Source organism: Cyprinodon variegatus, unplaced genomic scaffold (genome assembly GCF_000732505.1).
Source record: "Cyprinodon variegatus isolate N-32 unplaced genomic scaffold, C_variegatus-1.0 Scaffold89, whole genome shotgun sequence".
In the NCBI taxonomy this organism is placed as follows: Eukaryota; Metazoa; Chordata; class Actinopteri; order Cyprinodontiformes; family Cyprinodontidae; genus Cyprinodon; species Cyprinodon variegatus.
In genome coordinates this window covers 926,708-935,784 of record NW_015150542.1, presented here as the reverse complement: position 1 = coordinate 935,784, position 9,077 = coordinate 926,708, and the positions used below count along the sequence as shown (strand labels likewise).

The window sequence follows — 9,077 nt, the reverse complement described above, 5'->3', positions numbered from 1 at the left end:
CAGATTTTGGCATTTTTGGTTAATTTAGGCGTTAATAAACTGTTTCAAAGGAGTGATCATAGTGACCTGCATCATCAGCGATGTGTCTGTCTCCCTACCAGCTCTTGGTAGGACCTCCTTCATGCTGCTGCGGATGATGATGATGATGATGATGATGATGATGATGATGATGATGATGATGATGATGATGATGATGATTAATATGTTGGCTATACTTAAACTTAACTTCGACCCAAGGATTGCTTGTTCTAAAATTGTGCTTTTTTTTTACGTGTTTTTGCAACAATATGGAAATTTTGCGGTTAAATACTATAACCAATATTTATTGTGGAGTTTTGGCCAACCTACCTGTGTCATTGGTCTGATCCCGGAGAGAAATAACTCTACTTAAAGTCAGGAGGTGAATCAGCTGTTGTACTGTTTTATTTAAAACCACCAGCAGCTTAACTTCCTCATGAATGCAGAGATGATGATGGATCTCTCACCATCCTCAACAACATCTATATCTGTCTTTGATTTAATACATTTAGTCATTTTGAACCCTTCCAGTGGCATATTTGTTTACCGGATAGAACTTCTACTGTAATTACATGTATGTTTAACAGTTTTAATGACTTCTTTTTCTGACCTTTTACTGATCTCAAGTTGTTTTATGGGATATATGTGTGAACATTCATTCATGTCAGGAGTTTTGACTGCCTCTTGTAAAATCAACAGTAATGACAACAGAGTAAAAAGAGCTCTGGTATCAGAAAAGTATTGGGATCTGCAGATGTCTATATTCAAGCATCAAAAACTGAATCAAAAAACAAAACAACCGTTAAGGCTTTTACTGTCTTGTCAGCCCTACTGAGTATTACTTACAGAAGTTAGTCCCTGCAGAGACAGTTTCTTCCTTCAGGCTGTCTTGGTGATGAACACCTAATAGTCAGAGTAACCAGATTGATAGCATGACTATTTGAACAATCCAAATGGTCTTGCTCTTTGTTGAAACATGTACGCATGTATACTTAATTACAAGGAAAATATTTATATTTTCCTATTCTACATATTTATACTCAGAGTATGACTGAGAGCAAAGTGGTATAAAAGTCAAATTCCTGGTTATAGACACTAACTGATGCTCAATCCATTTGTTTCTGATCCAGTCAGATACTGATACATGGGCTTAGCGTATTGGCCGATATCTGATAAAGACCCAATGATACTGTTGAATGAATTAGCCGTATACCTTACCATGTGAGTTAAGATATCATGCATGGCATAAACATTGTTAGAAAAGAAAAGGTAAGACATAAATTATCACCAGCTGCTATGTGTGCTCTACAAGATTACGTATTCGCAGAGCTGGATCAGCATCATTCATCCAATATCCGATGAAACTATTTAGTCAATATCGGAGCAGATATTTAATCTACGTAATTATCGGATCAGTGCTTCTTCATCGTTAACCTGGCAATCAAACCTTATTCTGATTGCTCTAATTGGTTGTACGTTTATACATCTATGTTTGTGTGCCACTGGAACAGCAGAAAACACAAATAGTTGACACACCAATTAATAGACCTATTAGCTACAGTCAAGTACAATCTACTAGAATAATTATATATTTTTTTATAAAATGTTTCCAAAGCAATAGCTTAGAGTTAGAAAAAGTAGTTAGTTGTTGTGCAAGTGCCCCGTTTCTGTTGGATTTAGTAAAACCTAGATTAACTAAGATACTGTATGGGCTGCGAAGCTCCAATGTGGAGGGAAAAAAAAGTCTCTGTTCTGGTAATAAAGTCTTTCAAAGCCTGAAGCTTATCACTGCAAAATAAGCATCTTGCAACTGGATTACAACTCTCATGCTTGCAAGTGTTTTCACACTCCAGTCCAGATGGGAGATTCGTTCTGCAACCTAAATAGAAGCTTCTTTTCCACCATCTTTTGTCTTTTATTTCGTAAATGTTACACACTATACAGTCAATTAATTCACCCAGCCAGTACAAATATTTGGAGAGAAGCTAATACTCCATCGGCTGTGTTTATTTCCTTCTATTTCTTTCCAAAAAAGAACACTTTGAAGGAGACTAATTTCAAACTTGTTCTGAGCAAACAGATACAAATTGCAGATTTGTTGAGCTAGTAGACAATTGATTCACTCTGATTGATTTATTAATTAATTAGTGGAAGAGTTCAGAGTCATTCTATGGGTTGAAAAGTGTAATTGTGAATTAGATTTAGGTAATCAGGATACTCAGGAACTCATTTAGATGTTAATGTCCTCTAAAAGTTTTCTTACTCTTAAAAAGTGAAAAATGTTTGATTTCTTTGGAAGATTGGTTGAAGTGGCTCAGACAGGAACTGAAGCCTGAAGGCCAGTAACGTCATAGACTGTGTGGGTTTTTCAGAAGAGGTCCCATTATGTTACTGCTTATTTTAGCTATATATTAGATTGTTAGGATCTTAGAGCCTAATAAATACTTTTGATTTCTTTGCACAGAGCAGCAGTTGGAACGGTCCTTTAAATCACACATAATACAATGAAAGTTGCTGCCTTTAACCGTTTGACACACTTAACAGACATCTAGTTAAAGTGTATCAAGACACCACAGGTCACTCAACGCCATCTTTGCATAGTTTTATCAGGTATGACAAACAGACCAGGTTAGAAAAAAAGAGAACCATTGTGGGTTTTTGACAGAACATAACAAGCATTTGTTATATTGAAAGTGCAGCCAAGGCAATCTGGAAATATAAAGGCTTTAAAAGTAAAAATACAAATACTTGTAATGACTTTTTGAAAGATTTGTATAGTGGTAGACTAGCGTACCTGCAAAAACATATGTATTGTATTTCATATCCTTATCCAGGCTTGAGAACCAGCATATTTATATGGAATCATCCATAAACAAATTAATTCAACGTTCTTTATAGGCAACAAAAATGAAGTAAATTAAAACAAAAAATTTGCTAAAACAGAAATCTATATATTAAAATTTGTAGAAGCTTATATCCTTTTTTAAGCTGAGTTTGCTGCATAGGAAAAATCTCAAGAACATGCCAAGGTTTGTTTTTTTTTTCTTCTGGATTCTAAAATATTAGAGATGATTTAAATATGTTCAAACTTTTAACGTTAGATGATTTTTTATTCAAAATCTTTGGATAGTTAAATCTGTATTCTGTAACAACACTTGACATAATTTCCATGAATTAATACCTGTTCATCTTATATGATAAAATGGATTTTGTGACATAGATTTATTCGTATTTAACATAAAACAGCTTAAAGTCCTTCAGCCTGTATATAATTATCAGAATGCTTAACAGACATAATCTAAAATTAAAAGTATAATTATATATCATTTTTTGTTATCAATGTATTTAAAGCTATTTCTTACATAGAGCCTCTTGCAGTGTTCACTTTTGGTGCCATGTTGAACCTCTCTTTTAAATTAAGAATAGATGTGGCTTTAATCAGTTTAATTTGATGTGGCCATTTAATATATTCCCATTAGCTCCAACAGGAAGCTAGTGGAGTGTCTGTAATGAACCTTATTAATCACAGCCCTCATTTGGAAAAGTCCCTCTGACCCCCACCCTCTCGCTGTCTTGTCTCTCCACCTGACTCATCCACCCGTCTACCTCCCGTCACGCTCCCCTCCGTCCGTCTGATGAATTTTCTCTGATGATCCACACAGACATATTCAGACTACTGTTTTTTCACTCTGGGTGGCACAGGTGGGCCCCGTCTTCTCCAACATGGCCCTGGCTACAAAGCACCACTCCCTGCCAAGTTGAACCCCCCCTTTGTCCCAGAAACAGAGAAGCTGGAATGGGTTTGACCGTATTGTGGCACACCTGCTTCACCCCCCTCAGCAGATACCCCCCGCCTCGCCTGCCGTTCTGCCTCCGCTGAGCCCCCGCCCTGCGCTGTTAAACCCGTAAAATCCACTGAACTTAGCCGCTGCGATGGCCGCAGCCAAAACAGCATCTGATGTGCCTTATTTGTTGACTGTGTGAGATTAGTTGCAGAGGGTACACGTCGAGGGGCTTACCATGCAGATATGGAGCGGGGCCCCCACCCCTCTATCAAACACCCACCAGCATTGCCAAATAACGGGAAATGGAAGATACTCCAGCTCGTTTAAAGCCCTCGTCACAGTCGGTCAGTGTATATTTGGCTCCTGAGCCAGATTGTCGGGCAGGAACTCTGTCTTTGCAGCAGTGGGTCAGACTTTAACCTTCAGGAGCTCGTCATCCGGACAATGACTGTCCTCGGTAACCAAGTAGATACGCGTCCATGGGGAATCAGGGAGGTTTAAATGTGAAAGAATGTGCTTTTGTTTTCTGTTTAAAGAATGAAGCAGGTGTGCCGCCCAAATGTGTGCACACAGATGAGCAAACTAATTCTTTCAAATCAAATGCAGTGCCAGATCAAACTCAATCAGTCAGTCCAATATCTGCAATCAAAATTAAGATCTACTATTTTATTCTTTTTCTACAAATGTGCTTCTGTGGCAGATGGTCCTGCAGACACAAGTTTCTGCTTAAAAAGCAGAATTCAACCTGCTCAGGCCTCCATATATATAGGAAACATTGCTGGTTTAATACATGATAAAGATGAACAGCAAGCATGTTCAAAAACTCACCTGACCTAAGATCCAGAAAAAATGTAATACTTTCAACACCAAGAACAAAAGCTGGTGCATAATTCTATAAATGTTTTATCACTTCCTTCAGAGTCACTTTTAGTTTAATGTTTGGTATTGTTACTAAAGACATCACACAAATATGTTGTTTCGTCTTCTTTAATCCATGAGATTGCTGGATCAGACGGTCACATTGTATATTGATCTTTATCATTGTATATTGTCTAATTAGACCCAAACTTTCAGGGAAAAGGTCAGATTGGAGCTGATTTTGTTTTTTAGGTCTATTAAAGGAGGATGAGCAATGTTCCTGCTTAAATATATTCATATATATATATACATATATACACAACTCCTTCCACCTCTGTTAAATTAAAGTTGGTTTTAATCCAATCCTTTTTATTCCAGTTCATTGCGATATGCATTCGAAGCTCAAACTTTTCCAGACCCAAAGTGTATATATTTTTTTCTGTAGATTCTCTTTTCAGCATCTAATTGCAAACATTCACAGTAATATACATTTAAGCTAATTTAGCTAAAATAAACAAATAAGATACTATTGATTATGTCCTTTCAGTTGTTAAGATGCTTATCAGTAGCTTTTTCAAAGTAAGATATGCTTTTAACCTTTTCATCTTACTTGCTTATTTTATGTACACTGTAGGATATTTGATAAGCAAAAACCAAATACATCAGTTTTCCTATGTTGTGTCAATTTTAAAATTTTGCAATAATGCAAAAGTGTTTAATGGTGTCCCTGAGCTTGAGCTAGAATTCTATTTTGTTTTTTATATCTGTATTGTAAACACATCTCAAAAAGTCACCTTTTTAAAATGTTTGCTGCTTTTAAAGAAGATTTGCATATTTCACAGAAATAGTTCAAAAAAGTTTTTGTTCAAGTTGGTTAAATTGAAAAGTGACACTTACCCACATATACTTGCCTCAATATTACATGTTTGGATCTTTTTATTTTAATATTTGGCTAAATTTCCATTACACAGCTTTCAAGGATTTGTAGCGAGTTTATCTCAGACATTTATAGATATAATTTAGAGTTAGGAAGGTTAGTGTTGTTTGAAATCAGGTTACAGTGAGTATCAATGCACAGAGGAGCAGAATAGGGGTGTGTGTGTGTTTGGTTGAGGGGCTGCAGAGGATTCGCTGTGTGAGAGCTCCCTCTTGGTGTCAGTCAGCCTACTGTTGGTGGGCGAGCTGCAGCCAGAGGCTCAGACAAGCAGCAGGAGCCTGATCTTCGCTTTTCTCTCTGCAAAAGGAAATGAAGAAACAGACTTTATTAATGATGAAGCAGGTTCATAAGTTAATGCTTTGTTTTCAACTGTTTAGCTGAATATAGAGTGATTCCATTTCATGTATTTCCAAACTTCCACTGGTCATAAAATAATCTGTTTGCCACCACAGCTTTCTTGCTTTTATGTTTTTCTCTTTTTGTTGAAAAAAGGAAAAGAAAGAATAAAAAAAAGCAATGTCAAACATGTACACCAGATATTATAAACTAAAATCAAACTTTTAAAGCTCATTTTTTTCCTCTTTTTTTGTCATTTTCAGGGTCGTTGTATGAATTTCAGCCGTGTGCCTCATCAGGGGAGCAGAACTACGGTCTGAGAACCAGCTTGTGCTCATCACTGTGGATGAGATGAGAAAATCAGGGTTATAATGGTTTTTAAAATGTTTCTTGCTGCTGGAACCACTACACGTCTACCGGGCCTCACTCTGTACTCAAACTTTCCTCTTCTTTTTTTTTTTTTTTACACATACCATCCCTTTATTATGCGCTCGGGACAAGAAAATTAATAGAGCGTTATCCGACCGCAGGACACTCTTCTGACCGGGACCATCTCCAGCTACGTTTGAGGGATTGATGCCTTCAAGACCTTGACATGGCGCTTGGTGTTTTTTGCCCCTGTTTTGGGTGCAGTCTGCTCTCTGCTCAGTAAGGCGTAGCACATCACTGCCGATAAACAGGCCTATCAGTTAGGACTTAAGCTACAGATACAGCTGTACTCCCTGCCGCTCAGTCTCAATCCTCCGAAGGGCTCCCGGGCCTGCGTCACAACTCGCCTGTTCCCCCAGCACCGGAATATCAAAGTTTAATTAAAATAATTAAAGGCAACAGCAAGCAGCAGCCTGTGAAGACTTGGCTGTCTCCTTTTTTATGCCTTTTTGACTTTGAATGACCCATAACTGTGTTATCCACAGCAAAAAAAGAGGACACGGCGGCGTGGTGACGGTCCACCACGTCCAAAACGCAAACCCAAAGCAACGGATGCGACGGACGGATAAGTATTGTTCATTTCTAGAAATGATGCCCATCGCCCCCCCATCCCTCTTCCCCTCCACCCGGACATCCCCAAAATCTGGGGTTATATATTTATATTTATTGTGGACTTCTCAAGCGCGCTGTCATGACGCCAATCTTAAATGATGTTAGTGTGAGCGGAAACACTGTGGGGGAGGAAAGGGGGCAGCAGCTGAAGAAAAAGGCTCGAATGATCTAGTCACTTCGGATACCGTACTTCAGATGCAGAATGGATATTCGAGTCGAAACCTGACAAAGCGTGCCGGCTTTGACGGGAAGCGGTATAGACAATGACCAGTGGCTGGGTCAGTGGGATGTCTCCATGCAAGCAGGGAAGCTTATCAAATGACACTAAAAATAAGTTCAACAACCATCAAGTTTGAGGGGGAATGGGTGCGCATCTCACATTTGGGAGGCACGAGAGTGTGGACGGCTAACCGCAGTCTAATTATTCCTTTGTTTCCGCTCCTTACTGATTGGAAGGACATAAATAATTCCAGATCGAATCCTCGGGGTGTGCTGGTATTTCTGTCTGAGTTAAACGCTTTTAGCTCCTTGCATAATTTTACAGGTTGACATTTAGTTCGTCAGACTCTTTCTGAAATTTTAACACGTAGGCGGTGTCTGCTTTATGTTGCCACTAAGTGCTGGAATGCTATTAACCTGGGCTAATGAGGTATTTACATGGCAGTCACAACACAACCAGCCCTTCTAGTAACATGTCACCCACTGAGTCTTCCATACACATTATTGCACACTGTGGTAACACCTATTGCTGTTCTTAGACAAATGAAGAAGAATCATACATTTCTGTTTTTTTTTTTATTGAGTTTTTTTTTCTTTTTGTGTATTTTTCCACTTCTTTTATATGAAATGCTCAGATTTCATAATGCAACTTTTATATTGTATTAACATTTGCAATGATTCTCAAATTCAGTTTAAAATGCATGTTTTGTTATTTTTCTCTGCCTTACACACCAATCCGCTCAATAGTAAGCCTTTTATAAAATCATATCATCTGTAAAAATGTAGCTTTATGTATTATTCGCACCTTACAAACCAGATTTCAGTCACACAAATTTCACATGTGTGAGAAGCTGATGTAACAGCAAAAAAAAACATGTTTTTTTCTTTCTTTGTTTTAATTTTCTTTGCTATTTAAAGCTTATTTCTGGGTGTTTTACACTGTTTTTATATGCATTTCATTTCAGTGATTTTTACACTCCAATCTGTTGTGTCAAATACACAAAACACAAAAAGCAAACAGTGGGTTTTGTCCTTTTTTTTCCTCTATTTTTTCTGTCGCTTTATTAACACATGTGTGCTGGTAGGGGTGGACACGCTGAAGGCGATCTTTAATTGGGCCCTTACAGATTTATAGGGCCCGACAGTGGACGTGGTTGTTCTGTGCACATATGGGTGTGTGTGTGTGTGGACGGAGGAGTGGACAATGTGTAGTCTCTCTCCTGGTGAGGTCAGTTACCAGAGGCACTGAATACACAAAATAAATTACACAGAATCCCTTCAAGGTTTTCAGCGCCCCCAAAACAGGCTTTTGCATTTAGTAAAATATATGAACTGGTTTATGTTGTGACAACCTTGTTTTTATTTCTGCATTGCATAAACCTGCATAGTAACCAATCAGCATAGCAAGATGATCATAGTCCTTAATAAATCCCTCTTTTCCCCGAAAATAAGGTTTATAGAATTTTAAACGAATAAAATAGACTTAGTTAAGTTTTGAAAATTATGTAAAGCATGACATTTATTTGTTGTGTTTATTAAGGTTTTATATTTACTGGCAGCCTTGGTGGTCACAATTAAACAAAGTTTAAAATCCAGTAGTTAAGACCAACAGCTCCTGAGCAAAGGTAGTGTCTTTTCCTCATGTATTCTTTTCTGCTCTGCAGCTCTAATACAAATAATATGCCTAATGAAAATTGAGCCTAAAAAAAATCTGATATTTCAGGAGAAGCATGCACAGTAATTAAAGGAGATGTATACAGACCCAACATGTATATATCTATTTAAAACGAAATTGAATATAAGGAGTAAAGACCTTTACCAAATTTTCATCTTTTTTAAACTTAATTATTTTTAACCTTCTCATAAAAAATAACAATTTAAGC

General features: G+C 37.5%; 1 protein-coding gene across 1 annotated transcript in view; it reads left to right on the top strand.

Moving 5' to 3' along the window:
• The window catches only part of antxr2 (anthrax toxin receptor 2), a 105,253-nt gene extending 97,050 nt beyond the window's left edge, over window positions 1-8,203 (top strand). The window contains exon 17 of the mRNA XM_015373587.1: window positions 6,198-8,203. Within this exon, the coding sequence (XP_015229073.1) occupies window positions 6,198-6,254 (57 nt within the window). The 3' untranslated portion in view covers window positions 6,255-8,203. The remainder of the gene's footprint in view (window positions 1-6,197) is intronic.
• Window positions 8,204-9,077: the final 874 nt, after the last annotated feature.